Raw genomic sequence first — 24,166 nt, forward strand, 5'->3', positions numbered from 1 at the left:
TTTCAGTCTCCGTATCTTGTTTTTAAACAAAGTTTTGAATGAAATTAAGCAATGCGAGTACGGATTTATTAGCTATATGGCAAGAAACCTTGTACGAAAGAATAAAGCTCAACTTAAGAATAGGACCTGGGTGTTGTCAAAACAAATCATCCATTAAAAGAACTCAGGCCCCGTAAAATTAAGTAGAAAATGTCTAGTACAAACCTACTCTAACCATACCTCAAACTTTGATAACAAACCTGTTGTCCAAAGTAGACCCATTCTCGTAATTCATTGACGCATGAAAATCAGCAAGCAATTAATTAATTGTAAGAATGATTCCTCAAGGAATTATCAGAATGAATCTGATTTGAGCGTGGTATGGGTGATTCTTTGACAAACCACTATGGTTTATTTCAGAATCCAATTGCACATCCATTGTGTTTGTTGTAATTTGTATAATTTAAATTGATTAAAAAGAACCATATAAAACTTATACAAATAACTACCAACACCATGTCAAACAATTATCTTTAGCCAATATGGAATCAACCGTAACCAGGTTCGTCATTAGTTATTTCCCTCACCCCAACCTCCAGAATCAACCCGAAATATGCTATCATTCATTCTCCCTTATCATCCTGTCGATGTTTCGCTCTCCCCCTGTGTGGCATAAACGAGGCAACCCCCGACGGAAATACGCCCGTATGTATAAATCTATACGACCTGGACTAGATTAATTCAAAAGCCACAATCCCTTTTAGCACAGCCTTGAAGAATACCCCAGATAAGACCCCGCAAGTACATATATATCATATGATGTATTTTTTGGGAATCTATTATGGGGAACTATAGAATTTTTCTACTGGAGAATAATTTGTGGTGCTTATACGACGATGCTCGTTTAAGTGTCCTTACTAATCTGAGATTATGGGAGATATCAAGATTTCCCAATATCCAAGAAATAGAGATATTGATAAGAGTTCTACAAGAATGAATTATTTGTTGTTTTTGCTATCTATTAATTAGGTTTTTTTACTCATATTTAATATATAATAATAATTTACACCACCATCACCTCTCTATCTAAGCCAGGACAGTTACTTCTTAATTTCATAAGATCTTCTATATTTATCATCAATATCAACCAAATAATAAGTTCCAACACTCAAATGATCAATTTCACCAACCGGTTGATAACTCTTCTTTAAATGACATTTTTCTCTTAATTCAATAGCTTCAATGAATTTTTCCGGTACTTCAATTCTTCTACCTTCACCTAATTTATCATCAAAATTTAAAATCTTGGTAATGGTAGAAATATCTCCATTTATAGTCATTGACATTAATGTTGAAGCTAATCCTGATCCATACGAGAATAAACCAATTCTCTTGCCTTGTAATTCTTCAGAACCGACATAATATAATAATGAAGCTAATGAAACCCATGCTGATGCAGTATACATGTTACCAGTATTAGTTGGGACGGTTAAAGCGGGTGTAACTCTTGATTTGAGGTTTTCTTTGGCTAATCCACCAAATACTTTTTCCCAAGTTCTATCAACTAATGATTTTTCATAAGTTAATGAATTCAAAGTATTTCTAGTTTCTTCATCAATTAAATCGGTGAATTTTTCAGGATTGGATAAATAATCATTATATAATAATCTTGCATAAGATTTAGTAACTAATTTACAAGTTGGAACATGGAAAGCATTATAATCAAAATGATCAAAAACGCCCACGGTTTTATTAACATCACCCGTGAATTTTTTGGAATAATTCTTATAACATTGATCAACCGCTTTAATATAACAAGCCAACGAGAAATGTCCATCAACCACAGGATATTCACTAGTGAAATCTGGTTTATAGAAATCATAAGCATGTTCCATAAATGAACCTCTAATATTATCAAATACAATTGGAGCATCAGGACCAATCAACATAGCAATAGCACCACAACCACCAGTTGGTCTAGCAGCACCTTTATCATAGATAGCAATATCACCAGCAACAACAATTGCATCTCTACCATCCCAAGAATTAGATTCAATCCAATTAACGGCATTTATAATTGAAGAAGTACCACCATAACAAGCATTAACGGTATCAATACCTTCAATATCAGCATTACCGGGGAATAATTGCATTAATACTGATTTAACTGATTTTGATTTATCTAATAAAGTTTCAGTACCAACTTCTAATCTACCAATTTGATTAGTATCAATATTATAAGAAGAAATCAATTTTGATAAAACAGTTAAACTGATGGAATAAATATCTTCTCTATCATTAACAAATGACATATTAGTTTGACCTAAACCAATAGTATATTTACCAGCAGGAATTCCATCAAATTTTTCTAAATCTGATTGATTTACTGCTTGACCAGGAATATAAACTTCAATACCTTTAATACCAACATTGGTTGGACGTGGTTTAGAATCACAGAATGATTGAGTCATTATTATTACTTAGTTTGGATATGGATATGGATGTAATATGGAAGGATAGCAAAGTACTTTAATGAAGAAGAAGAAAGAAAGAAAGAAATGTTTTAAAAAAAAATTGTTGCCAAAAAAATTTCTATTTGTAGTTTTTCTTTGATAGAATTTAAATTGTCTGTCTGAATTTATACGAATTAAACGACCATAACTTAACCAACAAAACGCTCTCTCTTGCAACTTAAAAGAGAAATTTTCTTTTTAAAATTTCTTTTGTGTCTGTCTGGATGTTTTTGTTGTACGTTAAATTATTTTAATAAATTTATTTTTAATTTTATTTAATTTATTTTTTCACACGCGTTTTTTTACACATTACTTATTATGGGTAACTTAGTTAAAAACTGCAAACGACGGATAATTAAACGAATATAGAACAAAGAGAAAGAGAGAGAAAGGTATAACATTAAGTACGACAGACTAATAAAACAGAAGATAACCAAGACAGACATTTTAGATAGATAGATAGTAACAATATAATCTGTAAAATAAAGAACAACGTAACATTTAAGAAAATGTTGAAATAAAAATTTCTTAACTTTTTAAATTTATTTTAAGGGGAGCAGCAATCTTATTACAATTATCGAATGAGAATAAATGTAATTAATAAATTATGAAAGAGAAATTGATAGATTCATTAACTAACTACTAAAGTAAAATTCCAAAATAGGATAATTCCAATTTCTTATTTGAAATATGTGGTAAGGGATTATCGAAACCCCCAATTAGTTGACTATAGATAAAGGGTAACATTTACATTGCATTGTCAAACATTCTTTATATTTAAACCTTAAACTTAAATTTCAGTTTAGTTTAAAACCGTTTTATGTTACAACTTATCAAATTATCTACATAAATGTAACAGACTCGCCTTAACCAATTACTTTTAGAATAAGTCTTATTGATCGTAATTTCATGTCTATTTCATTCTATTATGTAAATGTAACATTGCCTTAAGATAAAATGAATAGANTTAAACCTTAAACTTAAATTTCAGTTTAGTTTAAAACCGTTTTATGTTACAACTTCAAATTATCTACATAAATGCAACAGACTCGCCTTAACCAATTACTTATTTAGAATAAGTCTTATTGATCGTAATTTCAAGTCTATTTCATTCTATTATGTAAATGTAACATTGCTTTAAGATAAAATGAATGGAGATTTCAAGCGAATTTATTTTAAGAAATATCTCTTCGGAGTAACTTATGTCGTAGATTCATTCCCCAAAAGATTCTTAGCAACTATTAGCCACGTATTCTTAAGTATATATCTGGTCTAAATGGAATTATATTATTATTAGTATTAATTGTTAAGTAATTCTATTTTAATAGTAATACTGGTCACATTTGCATCAATGGATTATATGTACAAATAATTTGTATAAATTTTTTACAAAATACTTTGTAATATTGTCATACAACCAAGGTAGGGTATTAAATAATTACTATTTATATACTTGTATATAGATCAATTACAATATTAACCCTAATTGGATTGAATTGAATTATGTTAATGAGATTAAGATATAAGTAAAATGAATAATATACTCTCTTCTTTAATTAATTAGGAAAATAGTAATTGACTATTTATTGGATGAGAGTTTTATGTTAAACTAATGTCTATTCGCACTTTATTATTTAGTAGTACAATTGCAATTAATAATAAAGAATAAAGTATTTGTAATACATAAGAATGTAAACTATGTATGGGACATACTGTATACTATTTCTTAAAGAGAGTTGTATTAATTGGTATCAATAAAAAAGGTATTGTTACTATTGGTTCCTCCTATTACAGATGTCTAATATAATATTATAAACATGTATAGCTTCATTCTTTAGATAGTTTCACCTTCTTAGTAATTCAACGTAAGTGTTCATTGTTATTAGGGATTACTCTCTCTCTCTCTAGTTATTCGTTTAATTGATTATAAGGTTTTCTATACTATAAAGAAACAAAATTTATAAGTGAAAAAGAATAGAATAATAGACATCGGCTATTTTTGACAGAGAATTATTATTATTATTTATTCCGAATAACGGAATATCATATTCCATACTTACATCCTTTTTAAACTTTATTTATGTATTCTAAATGTAATTAGAACACCACAATAGTTACTTGTGTATATACAATATAAGTCTAATAATAATATACTGAATCACGTAATTTAATTAAATTTGTAAAACTGTGGATACTTTATTCTTACTTACTTATCCTTATTTACTTTGTAACAATAAAACGGTTTTTTTTATAATGTACCTTCCGATGTCCCACTTCATCTGAAAAATTTCATTTTTATTGTGATTACAAATACAACTCACTTTCACTTTCTTCTTCTTCTTCTTTCTTTTACTAAGACAAGTATAGTTAAGTGAAGATGACTTCTGCTATTCCAGAATCATTACAATCGTTTGTAACTAATAAATTCATTCATTCAACATGGGCAGGTACTTTCTATTGTAAACCACAAGCAATTTTTCAACCAACCAATTTGGAAGAAATTAAAGAATTAATTAATCAAGCAAGATTAAATAACAAAACAATAATGACAATTGGTTCAGGTCATTCCCCTAGTGATTTAACCATGACTAAAGAATGGTTATGTAATTTAGATAATTTCAATCAAATCATTAATCAACAAGAATTTTATGGTCCTTGTATTAATAACCCCCTGGAGAAAGAAGTTAAATTTGTTGATTTGACTGTAGAAGCAGGTTGTAGAATTTATGAATTAAATGAATACTTAAAAAAACATCAATTGGCTATTCAAAACCTAGGTTCAATTAGTGAACAATCAATCGCGGGATTAATCTCAACTGGTTCTCATGGGTCCACTCAATATCATTCATTATTATCTCAACAAGTTGTCTCAATATCTTTCTTAAATTCCCTGGGTAAACTAATTAATTGTTCTTCAATTGAAAATCCTCATTATTTTAAAGCTATCTTATTATCATTAGGTAAAATTGGAATCATAACTCATGTAACCCTTAGAACAAGACCAAAATTCACCATAAAATCAAAACAAGAAATTATCAACTTTAACACCTTGATTTCAAATTGGGATAATATTTGGTTAGATTCGGAATTTATTAGAATTTGGTGGTTTCCTTATAGTGATAAATGTATTTGTTGGAGAGGTAATAAATCAGATGAACCATTATCATCACCAAGACCTTCTTGGTATGGTACAAAATTCGGTCGATTCTTTTATGAATCCTTACTTTGGATTTCCGTCCACTTATGGCCTCGTCTAACCCCATTAGTTGAACGATTCGTATTCAATCAACAATATGGAAAAGTCGAAACCCTTGGCCAAGGGCAAATCGCCGTTCAGGATTCAGTAGAGGGTTTAAATATGGATTGTCTCTTTTCACAATTTGTCAATGAATGGTCAGCTCCATTAATCCATGGTCCAGAAATCTTATCCAAACTTAAATCCTCAATCGTTGCCGCCTCCAAATCGGGGCAATTTTTCGTTCATGCACCAATTGAAGTCAGATGTTCAAACATGACAGTCTCAAACCTGGCCTTCATCAACGACGAAGGGAATCCATCCCTATACCCTCCTCAATCTTGGCTCGCTACTAAGGACCGTCTAACTGCCGGTCCTATCCCCGGAAATAACCTCCGTCCATATTTAGACAATTCCCCCGTGCTTCCATATATTGAAACAGACCAGCCTACGAATGAAGCATTGTCATTATTCATAAATGCAACGATGTATAGACCATTCCGCACGAATGTAGAGACTCATGAGTGGTTTAAGATCTTTGAAGAAACTTTGGCGGACGTGGGTGGAAAACCCCATTGGGCCAAGAATTTCATTGGGACTAAAGCGGTAGAAGGGGGTGATTTGGAGGAACAGTTGGGATATGGCGGGAAGGAGTTTTATTCTATGAGTGGGTTTGATATGAGGGGGTGGTTTGGTGAGGATTTGGTGAGTTTTAATAAGGTGAGGAGGGAGACTGACCCGCATGGGGTTTTCTTGAGTGGGAAGGGGTGGTTAGAAAGAAATGGTTTACTCTTAGAGGATGTGTAATATCTCTTATTACTAATATACATTGCTTGTTATTAATATACATTACTTGCTATCTACATTATAAAAATATAATTACTAGTTGTTCTCTACTTAAATGGCGCCTTCAATGGATCAATAACGGTACCTTGTTTAGTTATGACTCTCGGCATAGTTAATCTCTGATGTGTCTCCCTACTTGTCCATTCTTGTCCCACCGGCATTCTCAAACTTCTTTCATATTGTTCCCTACTCTCAAATGGGAATGGAACATCACTAGATTGATATTTCAAGTTCTTTTTGTTGACTTTTTCATTTATGATTACATTTTTCAAGTTTTTATCACGACGTTTTTCTTCTTGTACTACCCCAGCAACAATCCGAACCACCTTTCTCTTTTTACGTTTGTTCTTTTTGGAATCATCACCTGCCCAATCTCCCCATCCTGGAAGGGTGAGGTCTTCTTCCTGATCTCCTTCTTCTTGAGCCACCCGTTTTTTCTCGGATTCGAACTCAGCCACGACATCATCACCGGCGAACGCTTGTCTGATTAATTCTTTTTGTTTAAACATGGTAGGAACATCTTCGTCAACTTCTCCTTCATCTTCAGAATCATGAACGGAGGTGAGCTGTAATGTATCGTTGATTTCAATCATGGTGTTGTTGTCGGTGGAGGATTTGCCATGTTTGCGTTGTTTGGATTTTGCGATCTTAGCGGCGGCTTTTGCGAGTTTGGATGAAGTTTGTTCCACGGCGGTGATTTTGGTGGATTTTTGACTTGGTTCGTTGGTGGTTGTGGCTGTCAACCATGGATTTGAATCGTCGGTAGTAGTAGTATCGACTTGCTTCTTTGGTTGAGATGATGATTCCTTGGAGGAAGAATTATCGACGACGGTGAATTTCTTACTCAACTTCCCAGCTAATCCCCTTTCCCTCTCTTCCGAAACCTCCTCGATGGTCCTCTTGTTAACTTCAGCCATCTCATCAACTTGGTCTAATGCTTGTGGCGTATATACCCTCCTCCCCTGATTCTTCACCACATTAACAGCACCACTTTCCCCTTCTTCATCAAATAAATCCAAATCATCGCCATTTTCAAGCTTTCGTAATAATTCCAATTGTTGTAAATTATCAGCTCGATCTCTAGCAGCTGCATTCTTCATAAATTCCATCTCCATAACCCCCTTTCCTAACCCCTTTGTATCAATCTCTTGTTCATTATTATAGTCTCTTTCGATATCGGAAACATCTTCATCCGATCCTCCTTCACCCTCGGGGAATCCCATTTGTTTTTCACGTAATTTCTCCCCCTGTCTCAACATTTCTTCCAATTCGGCTCTGTTGGATGCATCCTTGCTCAATCCCGATTTGATCATCAGTTTGGCCCATGAAGATTGGGTTTTGTGTTTAAGACTCATTCTTTCCTGTGCTCGCTTCAAATCCGCATCATCATCTTCATCTCCTCCTTCCAATTCATCAACGAGTTCTTGATTACGTAATCTTTCTTTCTTTTGGATTTTATGATATTGCTTAGATTTAATCTTCTTAATCCTCTTCGCCCTCTTTTCATCACGAAACATAAGCTCTCTCATCAATCTTAATTCTTGAGTCCGTTTCTTCATCTCTTCAGGCAGTAATTTCCCCACGGCGATTTCTTCAAATTTGGCCTCTTTGGTATCATCAACCAACGCCGATTCTTCTAATACTTTTCCAATCCTCTTCTCCAATTCACTACTCACACCAGATGAACTTTCACGAAACGTAATCGCGCTGTCATTATGAGTTGTGGATGGCGCATTCATGGGGAATTTCAATACCTCAGCCTGTCTGTTCGCCTGAACTGTTTCTTCCCATCTCGATATCTCGCCTTTTGCAATCTCATACGCCGCGCCACGATCATGACGCTGTTGGATCCGTTTAGGTAATGGAGTAGTCAACGGTTTTGATTCCGGATCGATGAGGATGGCGGATTGGGTGATGGAGGTGTCATTGACGGCGGACATCATTTCTTGAAGGGAGAGGGTGGTGCCTTGAGGGGTGGGGATGGCGAATTCGTTTTCGGTTCGCGGTTCGATGATGAGTTTTCGACGATCTTTGGGGAGTTTTATTTTGGATTGGAGGGTGGATGTGGTGGTGGTGAGATTGATTTCGTTGTCATCGGAGGCGTTGTCGAAGATGTCTTCATCTGAGCTTTGGTCCTCTTCTTCTTCAGAAGAGGAGGATTCTTCGGATTCGGATTCGGATGAGGAAGAGGAGGCGGATTCCCAGGTTTCATTTAAGACTATTTCATTCTTCTTATTGTTGGATTGAGAAATACCTTGGGTTTCAGCTAAGTCTTTATCATCCATATCCCAAGCTTCTGATAATGTAACCAACTGATTCTCATCAATACTACTATATCCCTCATCATCTTCACTTTCACTTTCACCTAAATCAATATCCTTCCCTTTGTTCTTGCTTTTCAATTTATTTCGCTTTTTCTTATCCCTAATAGTCTGAGAAAATTTCGAATTCAAAACATCATAATCATCATCTGATCCAAGTGCTTCATCAGAATCCAATTCTTCATCCTCAAATTCATCATCTTCATCATTTGCACCTTCTTTTAAGAACCTACTGGCGTCAAGAATACCATCATGGACTTGTGGACCAGCTTCATCATCGTCACTATAATTGTCCTCATCGGAATCAGATTTATTTTCGGCACGTTCTGCGATTTGGAAAGCATCCAAGATTTTTCTTGAACTTCTCTTTTTGGATGTGGAAGTTGATTTAGCCTTCGGTTTGGCCAGTTTGGTTGCGTTCTTACGAGCCATGATGCAGTGGAATATGGTTTCGTAGAGAGGGTTGGTTGAAACAGAAGATCAAATATGGATAATTATTTTATTTTAAAATTTTTTTAGTGTGATGTGATGAGATGAGAGTGAGGGTGGGTAGAGCTACCAAGTGGTAATAGATTTTCGTTAACTATGAGAGATAGACTGATAGTAGGGAGAAAGATATAACATTTTTTATCTATTCAGGCTAATAGTTACATACGTATATAAGACATGCTAAGGCATGTCTGACTACAACGAATCCAAGATATCATTTATTTCTTCAGCTGATAATTTTTTAAATCGAGGACCAACTTCTTCAGTCCCCTTGAAACCCAATAATTGTTCTTGAGGTTCACTTATAACCGCAATATCCAAATTCTCACCAATCAATTCCCCTTCAACGGCTTCCTTCAAAGCTAATAAACTTACATGAATAGCATCTTCCAATTGTAAATTTTCATTCCATCTTTTTTCCAAGAAAGTCTTTGCCGAATTTGAAGTTTTACCAATTGCAGTAGCTTTCCAAGGGAAATAACTTCCACTAGGATCAACTTGATATAATTGGAATACATTTGAATTCTCATCATATCCACCAACTAATAAACTAACCCCAAATGGTCTAATCCCTCCTGATTGGGTAGATTCTTGCATTACTTTAGCAATTTCTTGAACTAAGATTCTAACTGGAGGATATTCATTATAAATTCGTTTATAATTGGTATGAGCTAATTTACGGGCTCTATCTACTAATACACGAAAATCTGGTCCCATTCCTGAATAAGTCATACCAATATTGGGAGTAATATATTCAACTTTACTACTGGTATCATTTTTGATTAAATGGGAGTTTGATTTACGTTCAGTGGCTAAGACTACCCCATTATCACATTTGATACCAATTGTGGTTACTCCTTGTTTCACTGCGTTTAATGCATATTCAATTTGAACTAACTTACCACTAGAAGCTTATTTGTTAGTATTCATAGTTATCTATTATGGATTGAATGTTTGTACATACCTTGGAGAGAAAGTTGTTAATGAGAATGAATATCTATCAGCCATTTTATATGTTATTTATATGTGTTATAGTAGTAGTTGTAAGTCAATTGTGTACTGAATATTCAGTTGATAGATTAATCTGAATTTGCCTTCCAGATGTGAATTTTGATTTTGTTCACTGAAAAATTGAAAAAAATGAGAATTTTAAGACAAAGGAGTCGCGACACAAAATATGTGTCTTAAAATATCTATAACAGTATCAAGTGTATTTGAAACCAAGTACAGTAGATCATCTTCAGCTTGTGATGATAGGGATTTATTATAAATTAACCGAACATTATGACTGCTTGGAGTATTTTCTGATACTTTGATACTTCACAGATTCCATTTAAAAGCGTTCACTAACCATTCTTTCACATTTGGGTCACCAGTTCAAATACTCGACACTTTACTGATACACTTGACAGCTAGAAGCCACATCTAAAACAAATTATCTCTATTAAAATAAACTACTAAACTACTATACAAAAATATCTCTAAACATCTTGTTTAATCCTCTTCATCATCAGTATCAACAGGCTTTGGAGTTCCCTTTGGAGAACTTAACCATTCAATATATCTCAATCTTCTTCTTTCAGCTTGAGCCTTCTTTTCATTTCTAGTCATCTTCTTCTTTCTAGTTCTAACCTTAATATTAGCCGGAGAATCATCATCATCCGCTCTCTTCTTCATTGGCACTGGAGCTGGAGATCCCTCCTTGCTTTCCCCATCCGCACCACCGTCTTCAAATCTGGCACTATCAACCTCGACAACACCCTTTTGAACAACGGACCCATTCTCAACTATCCATTGTTCAGGACATAACGCACCCACAAACTCATTATTATGCGAAATCATAACCACCCCACCGGCCCATTCTCTAATGGCAACCGCTAACCCACCCAATGAATCACGATCTAAATAATTAGTAGGTTCATCCAACACCAATAAATGAGGATTGTTCCACATAGCACCCGCAATGACAACTTTAACCAATTGTCCCCCAGAAAGGGATCCCATAGGGGTATGATCGGCAATATCTGAATCCAACCCGACATCGGCGAAATGTTTGGAGATGACTTTTGGTGTTAATTCACGATATCCCAATCCTTCTCTCGATGCTTCATGATCATCGAATTTTTGAATCAATTTATCAAATCCATGTTCCAAGAGGACTTCTCTAGGAACCCAAGAATTGTATTTAGGTAACCATAATTTCCATTTAACTTCATATTGGAACGATTTTTTTAATTTTTGACGACCAACCAAAGCTTCAATTGCTCTTTTTCCTCTACCATCACCAATATCGATTTCTTTCGACATCATTTCTTTTTCTTCATCGGAGATTTTTCTGGATTCTTTAAGGAGAACTTCACGATCGTCACCAAATCTATATCTCCATTGTAAATATTGATTGGCAGTTTTTTCTTTATGTTGTTCGACATGTTGTAATGCATGTTGGGCGATATAACCGACACGTAAATTTGGATGTTTTTCAACCTTACCTGAATCAGGCATTAATTCACCAGTTAATAATTTGATCAAGGTGGATTTCCCAGCCCCATTTGGACCCAAGATGGCGACACGGGAAGATAATGAAAGTGAGCATGAAACATTCTTCAATGAAGGTTGAGCAGCACCGGGATAAGTGAATGTAACATCTGACATACGAGCAACTGAACGAGTATTTGATTTAACACCAGTTAAAATCCCTGGTGGAGGGAAGGCCATCTTAACATTTGAATCAGTTAAAGTATAATAAGATTTCCCTTCTGGTTTAGCTTTAACAAATTCTGATAAATTACCTTTATAATAAGCCAATTTTTTATTTTCATAATGAATAATATCAGTACACACATGATCCAAAAATCCAGAATCATGAGAAACAATCAAACTGGTGATATTAGTATGGGTAGTTAAATAATCTTGTAACCATTTGACATTAGTAACATCTAAATGATTAGTAGGTTCATCCAACAATAATACATCAGCTTTCATCAACATTGCCCTAGCTAATTCCAATTTCATCTTCCAACCACCAGATAATGACCCAACCTTTTGTTCTATTCTTTCATCAGGGAATCCAACTTCACTCAAAGCGGCTTTAATCTCCGATTGGGCAACATGTTCCAACATCGGATCGGAAGCAATAAAACTAACTAAACCCATATCAGCTTCTGAACCTTGTAATTTATGTTCAACAAAACAAGTTCTTAATTCATCAGCCGAGGGGAATCCTTCTAATTGCCCCTTGGAAATGGCTCTCATAAGTGTAGATTTCCCGGCACCATTACGTCCACATAATCCATATCTGTGTCCCTTGAGTAATCGTAAGTTAGTCTTGTTTAATAACATACGAGAACCATAAGCTAATGAGAAATCGGCATTTACGATCTCGATGGCACCATCATCGTCTTGGCCGTCGGTGGAGGAGACGGGGTTGAAGAGGGCACGTAAATTAGTGATAACGAGTTCGATATATTGATCTCTGGATTGTTGGGATGATGGGATGAGCATTTCTAAGTATTCTTTGAGACGTTTCCAATCATTAACATGAGCATCACATTGTAAGATTGTAGATAAGTAATTACCAATAATCTCTTCGTCTAAGTTTAATGAATCAGCAATTGGTTGTAATTCTTGAGGAATATCTTTGTAATAGAATTCTTTTGCATGATCCAAAGTGATTCTTCCATGGAATTTCCCATCAGTTTGTTCATTTTCAGCATCTTGAATGACGCTTAATGCTTTGCTTGCCAATTCTCTAACTTCAGGTAATGAAGCATTATTAACCACTTTTTCAACCCCAGGTAATAAAATTGGAATAAATTGTTCAATTTCTCTTTTGTTGTTAACTAATCTTGTTAAATTTTCAGTAACCATAACAGTTTGTCTTAATTGTTCATTACTTGACGAAGACATTTTTAAAGATTTATCTAAAATTGGAACTAATAAAGAAAGTGCTGGTTCTGTAACTTCAGCAACAAATGTTACAGAACTTAAATTCTTAATACAATCAGGTACACGTTGTGGATCAGCTAAAGTATCAACAATTAAATCATATTTATTTTGTAAATCTAAATTATCCAATACTTTAACGAATTTCTTTAAAGATAATAAACCATGTTTTGCCAATTCTGGTTTAAAATCAGTTGATAAATCAGTTAAAACAGGTACAGTATTAATGAATTTTAATTCTAATAAATCAGCAGGAACATCTTCAATCAATCTATCAAATGTTACCAAAGTACCAATTTTAGAATTCCATTTAGCTCCTGATTTGAAATATACCAATAATTCATCTAAAACAATTGAACCTAAAGCTTGAATTGGATAAATTCCATATAAAGAATCAACTGCGGCTTTAGCAGCCTTAGTGACATTCTTATCTTTATCAGCATACATATCATAAGCAGTACTAAAAAATTGTAATAAATAAGCTTCTTTGGGGGTTTGTCCACCAAATCTAATAGCCAATTGTTGAATAATTAATAAAGCAGCTTCTCTAACTAAAGCGGAATTCTTTGGTTTTAATAAAGATTTCAAGATATCATTTAATTTCCATTCATTAAGAATATCTAAATTATCTTGTTCAGCAATTTGATCAATAATAGATTCAACTTCTGGTCTAATTTCACCAATTTTCGACGCTTGTTCAATATTGAATAAATTATCTTGGAAAGGAATATCAAGATTTAATTTATTTAATGCGGTGTTTAAAGAAGTTAATGAAGTAGTTGAAGCATTTGGATTAGGAGTATTTCTTCCACTTGTTGGTAATGATTCTGGTTCTGGACTTATGAATTCATTAGCATTCTGTGAATAATAATTGTTTTGTTTGTTATATCTTCCTGGATTAGCTACGTAACCAGCACCTTGTTGGAATTGCTGATTATATCCTTGTTGATATTGTTGATTATATCCTTGTTGGTATTGTTGATTATAACCTGGTTGTTGTCCCAGTGGTTGGAACAGAGGTGCTTGTTGAGCACTATAACCAAACCCTCTTGGCTTAGATTGAGTTTGTTTCTGCTTCTTAATAAAGTCGTCAAATGATTGTGACATAGCTGATACTTAAACTCTGTTTGCTCTTTAATAAATCTTAAGAAGAAAGAAGAAAGAAGTAATTAAAAGTAAGATTTTAATACCCACGTTTAAAAGATTTTGTTAAAAAAAAATTTAAAGTGAAAAATTTCTTTTGCGCAGAAAGAGAAGAACAATGACAAATCTGTGATGGCCGATAAAACGGTTATTTTTTTAATATGAGCCGCACCATTCCCACTTTAGGACAGATAAACACACACCCATCCCACCACCATTATTACTACTATTACTAGTACCAGTACGACTATTACTACTAGTATCATATTAATAAGTATATTTACAGATTAACTATTAAATTTCTACTCTCTAAATACATTACTCTTTCTCAGTACAAGATTCAATTCAAAAGTCTTATCATCAACCTTATATAATAATTCATAAATACCCAAACTATCATCATCACATGATACATTACTACTATTATTTGGTTGTTGCTGCTTTCCCTTTAATAATGGAGTTGGAATAGTAGGTGCAGCATGTGGATGTGCCTTCTCATTCACATACCATCCTGCAAATGATATATGATGATCACCACTTGCACTACTTTGTTGCTTTCCCTTCATTAAGAAATTCTTGTTATAACTTCCAATCTCTTTGCTTTGAATATTATTATCAGATCTATGAAATTTGATTTGATACACTTTTAATAAAAATTGATTGTTGTTACTTGCAGTCCCACCAATTGCTAATCCAATATATTTTGATTTTTCATTTGTTTTATTCTTAAATTCAATTATTGAACTTGATAAAACTTCTTTAATTATTGATTTTATATTAATTATAGTTTCTTGTTTCGATCCACCCTGACTATCAAATATTAATGCTCTAACTTCTCCATTTTTATAGATTAATAAAAATACACTTACATTAGTTTGTGAATGGATTATTAATGGGAATATATTACATATTCGATTAGGTTCAATATCTAAATCAAATTCCTTAATTAATAATACTTTTGCATTATCATTATCATCATCATCTTCAATATTATTGTTTGTTACAGTCATTTTTGTATGATCAGTTGCTGACATTGAATTTAAATAAATACTAACATTTTCACTATCAAATACATCCAAATTCTCATATTCTGGATCATTAAAATCAATTAATTCAGGTTCTGGACTAGGATGGGGAGAGATTACCCCAACTATTTCATCATCCCCATTGTCATCCACTTCTACATGCTCTTGCTCTTGCTCCCTCTCTTCTTCCTCCGGTTCCGCCTCCTCCTCCTCATCATCAGCATCCTCTAATATCACAGTAGAAGCAATAGTTTCAACATCAGAAAGATCCTCACTTGGACCATCCTCAACCAAAATATTATCATAATAAGATTCCTTATCCTCATCACTCCCATTCTTAATCTCCAATCTAGATGGACTCTCGATCACATCTAAATTATATGGCTCATCAGAAAAGAATTGTGAAATAACAGAACTATCACCACCACCACTCCGTTGTTTCTTATTGGATTTGTTTGAACCAGTCTTGTTGTTAGCAGCTGATATTTCTTGGAATAAGAATGCTTCAACTTGATTGTCTACCGTGTTGTTATCTATCAAAACATCAAATTCATTCAGTTCTGGAGCGATCGCTGGTATGGTATTAGTTTGATCAGGATGAGGTGGGAGATTTATGTAGTTTTTAGATGATGGAGCTTTTAATAGATTCATAATCTCCTTCATTGATTTATTTAATTGTTGTTTTGATTTCTTAATCATCAGTAAATCAATCTTTGGGATTCCTTCACTATCTTCTACAATCACATCACCGTCACCTCCCTCCACCTCTTCCTTCTGGTCCTCCTCTCCTAATTTCAATTTTAAACATCTATTCTCTTGTTCTAATTTATCAATCTTTACTTTCTGTTTATGATTAATGAATTTCAAACTATTAACTTCCCCCTGCAATTGAACAATTTTAAATTTCATTTCTGATTTTTCAATATTTGTCATGATCTTATATCTTTCTAAATTGGTGAATTCTGATGTTAAATAATTAATAACTCCTGGTAAATTATAAACTTGTTGTGATCCACCAACTGATTGATTTTGTTGTTGTTGTTGTTGTTGCTGTTGTTGCCATTGTGTCTGTGGGTTTAGATTGTTGCTGTTGTTGCTGCCATTACTGTTGGTATTACTGTTACTACTACCACTTGATTTATTTGATGCCATTTTGTTATAAGTGGTTATATGGCTATTGATTCATTGGTTGGTTGTAAAATGCAATTGAATATGACGACAACACATTTTTTTTATTTTCTTCTTGAGAAATCAAACTTTCTCGGAGTTTTTAATTAGATATCCGATACATATTAATCGACTTCCTATACAACCAATGAGTTCATTAGAGAAGCCGAGAAGATCAGAATAACATTTCTATGAAACTGCAAAACAGAACTGTCTTTATTAATACAAACAATGTAACTATACAAACTATCAAATTACATCCCCCCCCTCAACATCCCTGGCAAGTCTACTTCTTACAAACCCAATCATTTAAACCATATCTATTCCTAGCAATCTCAATAGCATAAAACTGAATCCTCACAGCAAAAATAGTCCCTTCTTGACTATATTCATCACTCAGCTTCAATCTCAACAAAGTACCAAAATTATAATCCTCAATATCTTTAAATTGTTCACAAAATTCCCTCCATTTTTGTTTTCCAGCATGATTCTTCATACTTTCTTCACTAATATTAGCTACATTTGCTGGATCTTTATATTCGGGAAATGCTTCTAATAAACATTCAAATATGTCTTGGTCGAATTTGGTTAATTTAAGGGTGGAACCTTTGATGGATTCTAATAAGGACCAATAGGTTTCCGCTTGTTGAACCGCCTTGACGGCGAATTGCATTTCGATTTCTTCTAAATTGTCAGCATGTTCGGCTTCGAATTGAGTGGACATGGTTGCTGGTTGTGTTTACCTAGTTGGTCTTGGAAGAAGAGGTGGTGATGAAGATGGATGAAATTTTTTTTTATATTGTTGATTTTTTCAATTGGTAGCAATGCGATGCGCTATCGGTATAAGCCAATGAATTCAAGATTTCGAGTCTTTTCTAGAATGTTCTAGAAAGTTCCTTAACAAGAATATGAGCTATTGGTAAATGAGTCATGTCAAATATAAGAGCTAGATACACTTGATAGTCTAAAGATAGTTTCGTTGGATAAGCAGTTGTACGCTGTATAAGAAAATAAGGGTTCCGTGCGGCGCATATGTCAGTCCTTACTCAATGACTACATGATTTCTGGGAATATCTCCCAGAAGCCTACAGTATCTATATGTACTAGACTAAACACTTAGAAAGAACCTATTATATTCATTTAACCTACTAGTCTTATTCTGTTCCAACTCTCCTTGTCTAAACCGGACCACTGAATTCTTCACGTCTACTTCTCCTTATTCTCCACATCCTTCAATATCCACTCCCCCTCCCTCTTCCCACTATTCCAAGCCCCATGCACACACCCAGCGCCTTCCATCACCGTATGTTCCCCCGCAAACCTCACCCACTCCTCTCCAACACTCGCCATCCCACATCCATCATATTCACCACACAATTGAATAATCAAATCACTAGGCTGGTCATGAGTATGCAAAGCAGCATACGAGCCTCTAATATACGGATTCTTGGTCCAATCCGTCACAATCGTATTAATGGGCTCCGTTATCTTATTTCCACCGGTTGCGAGTTGTGATAGCATGGCACCGTAGTAGGTCCATGCTTCATCAGGGTTGGATTCAAGATATTGTGTGAGTGGGGCTTGGGTGAGTATGACCAATGCTGGAGTTTGCTTCACGGAGGCGTAATTTATTATATATGCTGGATATGTGAATGGTTTTGGACATTCTGTTAATCGTTGTGAAAGATTATTGGTGGTAGTAGTGGATTTGGGAATGGGATCTGCGAGGATTTCGAAACGGTCTTGGGTTGGGTTCCACCATATTTCATCGAATTCGAAGATGACTTTTCCAAGAGCTCCAAAATGGATTGTTTTGAGGGAGGTTTGGATCGGGGTTGGGAGTTGGGGTTGCCAGATGATTGAATTTGGATGGGTTGGGTCGGAGAGTTGTAGGATACTTTGAGGGACGGTTATGATTGCATAGTCGGAGTAGATGGAGAGGCCATTGGTAGTTTCTAGACAAAGACGTTTATCTCCTTGCTTGTTGTTTCGAATTATCTTACGAATTGGTTGATTTAATAGAATTGAACAAGCAGGAGTTATTTCGGAATGTAATTTTTCGATTACATACAGATATCCTCTTTTATTCAAAAGATTACGACCTTGGTGATCCATGATTGAGTATTTACCACTTATGATATCCCAACTTATCCCATACCATAATTCATAATACCTCACTATTCTACCACAATACTTCTTTTGTTCATCAGTTAAAAAATCATCAAATTTTTTGAAATATTCATCCACAATTTCTTCTAATGACATATCTTTCTTATCCAATTCATCATGATAATACAATTCAATAAACTTTTCAATATCCTCGACGACACGATTCAATTTCAATCCACTAACATCTATCTTCCCAGTAGAATCATAGGTCGAAATATCCCGATCATCAAAATATGTATCCCTCCCAATATCAAAATCACTCAACAGACGAACATAATCTAAAACACTATTATTCAAACAATCATGAAACCAAGCAGCTCCGAGATCATAATTTGTGCCTAATTTAGAGCTCAACCTGTCGGTTTTGATACGACCTCCAACATGGTCTTGGGCTTCGATTATGGTGATATCGCCGGGGCCGAAGGGGGAATTGCGAGTGTGAAGAAGGGTTTGGGCTGCTTTGAGACCTGAGACTCCGGCGCCTACAATTGCTACTTTAGTTGAGATTGACTTGGATGACATCTTGGATGTATATGGGGTTAAAAAGAATTGGTATGACTTCGTGGGTATCGAATATTTTTTTTTTGGCTGGGCCAGAGAGTGGGGGTTGAGGTAGACCCTGGTGGAATGTTAGCGGGATATGATCCAAAGAGGAAAACGACGCTGACTATAAATAATGTCTATGCTTATTAGTATATTATTATCTATTTATAGCTTTTATATACAAAGATATGCAAGAAATTATAATCCCAATGATTTTGTAATATGTAATCTGATCAATTTATTATATTCATCTCGATTATCTCTCCACAATTTACAAGCATCGACATTTGCACCACTTTCAGGATTTGGTTCAGCCAACATACTAACCACACTCAATAAGATCTTCTCAATACTCTGCACTGGAGACCATCTCTCTTCGGGACGTTCATATTGATTTGGATCTTCTCCTGGTGGATGTAAGATCGAAATACAAACTGTTCCATCAGCATAGATATTTGGATGTAATAATGGTGGATCAAAAGTTAGAGTAGGTGGACTTAATGGATAATCTTTTGGGAATTGTAATAATGCAGGAAATACTCCATTTTCATATGGGGTATCAGGAGGTCCTTCTAAAAGACATTCCCATTTAAATAAATCATCTTCAGTGATTGGTCCTGCTATTATACCTGGTGGAGGATCTCTCATGAGTTGTTGATATTCTTTTAATAATCTTTTTTGTGCAGTTGAACGTGGTGCCATCTTAAAGGTATCTCTTGCGTTATGTATCTATATATAGGTGGGGTATCTTATCTTGTTTAGATCTGAGTTTGTGATTTGTAGAAATCAGAAGAGTTTAGAACAAGATGGGAATCACAAGAGTGATCAAAACCCAACCACAAGAAAAAATCAAATCGTTTATCTTCAATTGGTAGCGACAATTGTCGTATATGTAGCTTTGGTAGCGATATCGGCCATATAACTCCAAATTTTAAACGTTAAATTTTTTAGTGAAGTCATCAACTGCAACATACAAAGGGATTGCAAAACGCAGGATGGAATTCCAGTATTTAAATGTATAGCTCCATAGACTTGCTTATGCTCTTGTAGATATTTCCACAGTTTGGATGTGTTTATGCCACATATTAAATATTGGTAGCGCAATCTACCTTTTGTAAGAATTTGTGTGGAGAGTTTAATTCTTTTGTTTCGTTCGCTGGCAAATTTGAAAAATTTCATATTTTTCAACAATTTCCATAAGACCACTTTCCCCAATTGATTAATATCTCCCATCAACAATTTGTATCCAAAAATGTCCTTCTTTGTAGCCAAAGTCAAAAACGTATTAAGTGGAGATACAATTGTCCTTACTCCTTCCAAATCAACTCAAATCCCACCTCCAGAAAGAATCTTAACTCTTTCAAATGTTCGTGCACCAACTGATGATTTTGAATCAAAAGAATTCTTGCGTCAATTATTAATTGGAAAAGAAGTCAAATTTAAAGTCAATTATAAAAACCCAACCACTGGTCGTGAATTTGGTGATGTTCAAGCTCCAATTTTTAAATCTTTGACTGAATATTTGTTATCTCATGGACAAGTTAGATTAAAAGAAAATTTCACTGAACAAGAAGGTGATATTTATTATACTTTAGCTGAAGCTGAAAATACTGCTAAGTCTAATCAAGTTGGTGTTTGGAATACTAAACCTGAAAAAGTCGAATTGGTTCAATTGAATGAAAATATTATTAATAAGTCCCAAAAGTACCCACTTAAGGTCATAATCGACAAAGTCATTAGTGGTGACAGAGTAGTTGCCCGTATTATTGCGAATAAGAACCAACACATCTCCACTACATTATTATTAGCAGGTATTAAATGTCCAAGAACTGATGATGCTCAACAATCTGCTCATTTGACTAAAGTTGCTCATCAAGCTAAACAATTTGTTGAAGAGAAATTATTAACTACAAAGGCAGAATTAACTACCTCCATAATTGGTGAAAGTTCTACCGGTGTTCCAATCGCTATTATCAATCATCCTTCTGGTAATAACATTCATGAAAAATTATTAGAAGCTGGATTAGGTGAAGTTGTAGATTGGCAATCTACTTTAATCGGATCTTCAACTATGGTTGTTTTAAGAAAGGCAGAACAAACTGCCAGAGCATTAGGTAAAGGAATCTTTGCCAATGCCAGTGCTCCAACATCTAGACCAGCTACTGGTCTTTCTTCCAAGAATTTGAAACCAGGTGCCACTATTGACAATGTCACCATTGCTAGAGTTATTTCAGCTGATTCTTTTTCAATTAGATTACCTCATTCTGATGAAGAAATCACCGTCCAATTGGCTTCTCTTAGGGCTCCAAGATTGAATGATCGTACTGTTACCAACGATGCCCAAAAACAACAAGCATTAGTATTGACTGCTAAAGAATTTACCAGACAACATGTTATTGGTAAATCAGGTACTCTTTACATTGATGGTTACAGAAATGAAAATAAAGATTTAGGGCTTGAAGCTAGATTTTTGGTTAGTTTCAAATATGGTAATACTGATCTTTCAGAATTATTGGTCACTAATGGATTTGCTACCGTTATCAAACACAATAAGGCAACTCAACATGAACGTTCTTTGAATTGGGATAAATTAGTTGAACTAGAAGAAGAAGCCAAGAAGTCTCCAAATAAGCGTGGTATCTATGGTGATTTAAATAAGGTTTTGACCGTTGGAACTCGTATTATTGATGCAAGTGAGAATTTCACCAAAGCTAAAACATTCTTCAATGGTTTTAAACAACGTGGAAGAATTAGTGCATATTATGTCGAACATGTCTCCTCCATCAATCGTGTCAGATTATTCAATCCTAAAGAAGGTATCAAATTAACCTTAATCTTGGGTGGATTATCTAATGACAAATCCGAAACATTGGGTGATGAAGGACTTAAATTCATGAACAAAAAGTTCTTACAACGTCCAATTGAATTTGAAATCTATGATACTGATAAATTAGGTGCATTTATTGGTAATTTATATGCAAATGCCAATGCCTTATCTCCAATTCAAGTGAATTTGTTAGAACAAGGTTTAATTAAATGTCATGATTTCGCAGTCAATGCGAACCCAATGTCTGCACAATTACTTAAGGCTGACGAAACTGCCAGAGAAGCCAAGAAGGGAATTTGGTCCGCATATGATGCCGGAAAAGTTGAACGTGAATTAGCTGAATCCAGTGCAAAATTGGCTGAAATCAATTTAGCTGCTTCCAAGCCACAATATTTTGATGTTGAAGTTGTGGATGTTGATTCTCAAGGTATACTATCATTCCATTATTTAGATAGTGCTACTGTTCAAAAATTTGCTACTTTCAAAGTTTCATTCAATGAATTCCATTCACAACCTCCTAGTGCATCAAGTGCTTCTGGTGATTTACCATTTAATTTGACTCGTGGACCTAAAAAGAATGAATTAGTAAGTGCAAAATTTGAAAATGGTAAATATTATCGTGCTAAGGTTACAAACTTCGATAAAACAACTGGGAAATATCAAGTTAAACATTTAGATTTTGGTAATGTTGATGATGTTCCTTTAAAATCTTTACGTTCGTTACCAGCTAAATTCAGTTTGACTGTTTATCCACCATTTGCCCATACTACAACATTACAGAACTTATCCTTACCACCAGCTAAACCAACTGACTACTTGACTGACGCAATCTATGCCCTTGAAGATTTGACGTATGATAAGAAATTAGTTCTTAGCGCCTTACCTAACAGTGCTGGTACTGCTGAATTTGAAGGTATTTTGTATGATTCTGAACAATCTTTGGTTGATCCAACTTATACTATTAACAAACAATTAGTAAGCGAAGGTTGGGCAATTGTGAATAATAAGGTAGTTAAACCTGCTGTTAAGGATTATGTTCAAGAATTGCTTAAAGTCCAAACTTCAGCCAAGGCTGATCATTTGGGTTGTTGGGAATTTGGTGACGTTTCTTTCGACGATGAAGACACTTTGTTGTAAACATTTTATAGGTAGTTTTATTTTGATTGCATTTAAATAGCATTGAATAATAAGAGATGAGTTGTTTTTACTCTTTTCAGTTAGTATATTAGTAGTAAGACGTTCTTCTTTGTATATCTTGAACCGTCTAAAAGTTGGTGAAGGCGAAGAGGTTTGTGTATTGTTATTTTGCAACCATCTTGGCAAATCGAGAGCAACTCCAGTTAAGCATCTAGTGAACGTACATTCTCTATAAAATTTCTATCAAACTTAGAATTCGGTAAGGTGTGCTATTAACCGGTGATCTCCGGCAGATGTCAACCATTTATTTCTTCACTAACACTTACACAAGATTGACCCCCATCCGTACCAAATTTCGCTGCTGAACCTTCACGTAATAATTTCTGCAAAAAAAAAAAAAACTAAGACTCTTCTTTAACTAAATTAGAGTTGACTAGAACGCTACCGTAGTAATTGAACACACACATTGTACACTAACACCCCGATCATTAATTTTCGATTAAATATCCTGAGACTCCCCCAGTAATTTCTGAGTTGATTTCTTTGACTTTATTTTTTAACAACCTAATCAGTTTTCAAGTCATCACCCTTTTTTTTGTTTGCTTGCCAAAACCTCCACAGTAGACGAATCATCCAATAGTAGTTCAGAATAATAAAGCATTGTATTTGACAAAATGGATTTAACTGTGGAAGCATTGAGTTTGTACTCAAATGGAGTCAGAGATGAAGAAGAAGAGAGTACATTGGTTGAAGGATCTCCAGATTCAATAGAAGTAAGCGATAGTGTTTCCCAATCCGGACTGCCCCAGCAATCAGTAAGACCTCAACAA

General features: G+C 34.4%; 10 protein-coding genes across 10 annotated transcripts; 2 read left to right on the forward strand and 8 right to left on the reverse strand. All coding sequences in view use genetic code 12, as the record gives it.

The window, feature by feature from the left end:
- Positions 1–1,079: 1,079 nt before the first annotated feature.
- ERG13 (hydroxymethylglutaryl-CoA synthase) lies at positions 1,080–2,450 on the reverse strand (the record flags this gene model as incomplete). The annotated part of the gene is made up of 1 exon (XM_049407262.1): positions 1,080–2,450. One exon carries the CDS (start codon positions 2,448–2,450, stop codon positions 1,080–1,082), a length of 1,371 nt encoding a protein of 456 aa, XP_049263299.1.
- Positions 2,451–4,869: 2,419 nt separating this feature from the next.
- Positions 4,870–6,534, forward strand: ALO1 (D-arabinono-1,4-lactone oxidase; the record flags this gene model as incomplete). Its single annotated transcript, XM_049407263.1, has 1 exon — positions 4,870–6,534. One exon carries the CDS (start codon positions 4,870–4,872, stop codon positions 6,532–6,534), a length of 1,665 nt encoding a protein of 554 aa, XP_049263300.1.
- An 86-nt stretch (positions 6,535–6,620) lies between these two features.
- On the reverse strand, positions 6,621–9,326 carry J8A68_003411 (uncharacterized protein; the record flags this gene model as incomplete). The annotated part of the gene is made up of 1 exon (XM_049407264.1): positions 6,621–9,326. One exon carries the CDS (start codon positions 9,324–9,326, stop codon positions 6,621–6,623), a length of 2,706 nt encoding a protein of 901 aa, XP_049263301.1.
- A 252-nt stretch (positions 9,327–9,578) lies between these two features.
- PRE8 (proteasome core particle subunit alpha 2) lies at positions 9,579–10,391 on the reverse strand (the record flags this gene model as incomplete). Its single annotated transcript, XM_049407265.1, has 2 exons — positions 9,579–10,287; positions 10,348–10,391. The coding sequence occupies 2 exons, from the start codon at positions 10,389–10,391 to the stop codon at positions 9,579–9,581; spliced, it is 753 nt and encodes a 250-aa protein (XP_049263302.1).
- Positions 10,392–10,877: 486 nt separating this feature from the next.
- On the reverse strand, positions 10,878–14,432 carry ELF1 (Elf1p; the record flags this gene model as incomplete). Its single annotated transcript, XM_049407266.1, has 1 exon — positions 10,878–14,432. One exon carries the CDS (start codon positions 14,430–14,432, stop codon positions 10,878–10,880), a length of 3,555 nt encoding a protein of 1,184 aa, XP_049263303.1.
- A 338-nt stretch (positions 14,433–14,770) lies between these two features.
- On the reverse strand, positions 14,771–16,645 carry J8A68_003414 (uncharacterized protein; the record flags this gene model as incomplete). The annotated part of the gene is made up of 1 exon (XM_049407267.1): positions 14,771–16,645. One exon carries the CDS (start codon positions 16,643–16,645, stop codon positions 14,771–14,773), a length of 1,875 nt encoding a protein of 624 aa, XP_049263304.1.
- Positions 16,646–16,946: 301 nt separating this feature from the next.
- On the reverse strand, positions 16,947–17,384 carry J8A68_003415 (uncharacterized protein; the record flags this gene model as incomplete). The annotated part of the gene is made up of 1 exon (XM_049407269.1): positions 16,947–17,384. One exon carries the CDS (start codon positions 17,382–17,384, stop codon positions 16,947–16,949), a length of 438 nt encoding a protein of 145 aa, XP_049263305.1.
- Positions 17,385–17,866: 482 nt separating this feature from the next.
- On the reverse strand, positions 17,867–19,351 carry CBP1 (Cbp1p; the record flags this gene model as incomplete). Its single annotated transcript, XM_049407270.1, has 1 exon — positions 17,867–19,351. The coding sequence occupies one exon, from the start codon at positions 19,349–19,351 to the stop codon at positions 17,867–17,869; it is 1,485 nt and encodes a 494-aa protein (XP_049263306.1).
- A 219-nt stretch (positions 19,352–19,570) lies between these two features.
- J8A68_003417 (E2 ubiquitin-conjugating protein) lies at positions 19,571–20,074 on the reverse strand (the record flags this gene model as incomplete). Its single annotated transcript, XM_049407271.1, has 1 exon — positions 19,571–20,074. One exon carries the CDS (start codon positions 20,072–20,074, stop codon positions 19,571–19,573), a length of 504 nt encoding a protein of 167 aa, XP_049263307.1.
- Positions 20,075–20,624: 550 nt separating this feature from the next.
- On the forward strand, positions 20,625–23,336 carry J8A68_003418 (uncharacterized protein; the record flags this gene model as incomplete). Its single annotated transcript, XM_049407272.1, has 1 exon — positions 20,625–23,336. One exon carries the CDS (start codon positions 20,625–20,627, stop codon positions 23,334–23,336), a length of 2,712 nt encoding a protein of 903 aa, XP_049263308.1.
- Positions 23,337–24,166: the final 830 nt, after the last annotated feature.

This window comes from Hemisphaericaspora subhashii (assembly GCF_019202705.1).
Source record: "Hemisphaericaspora subhashii strain CBS 10753 chromosome Unknown scaffold106, whole genome shotgun sequence".
In the NCBI taxonomy this organism is placed as follows: Eukaryota; Fungi; Ascomycota; class Pichiomycetes; order Serinales; family Debaryomycetaceae; genus Hemisphaericaspora; species Hemisphaericaspora subhashii.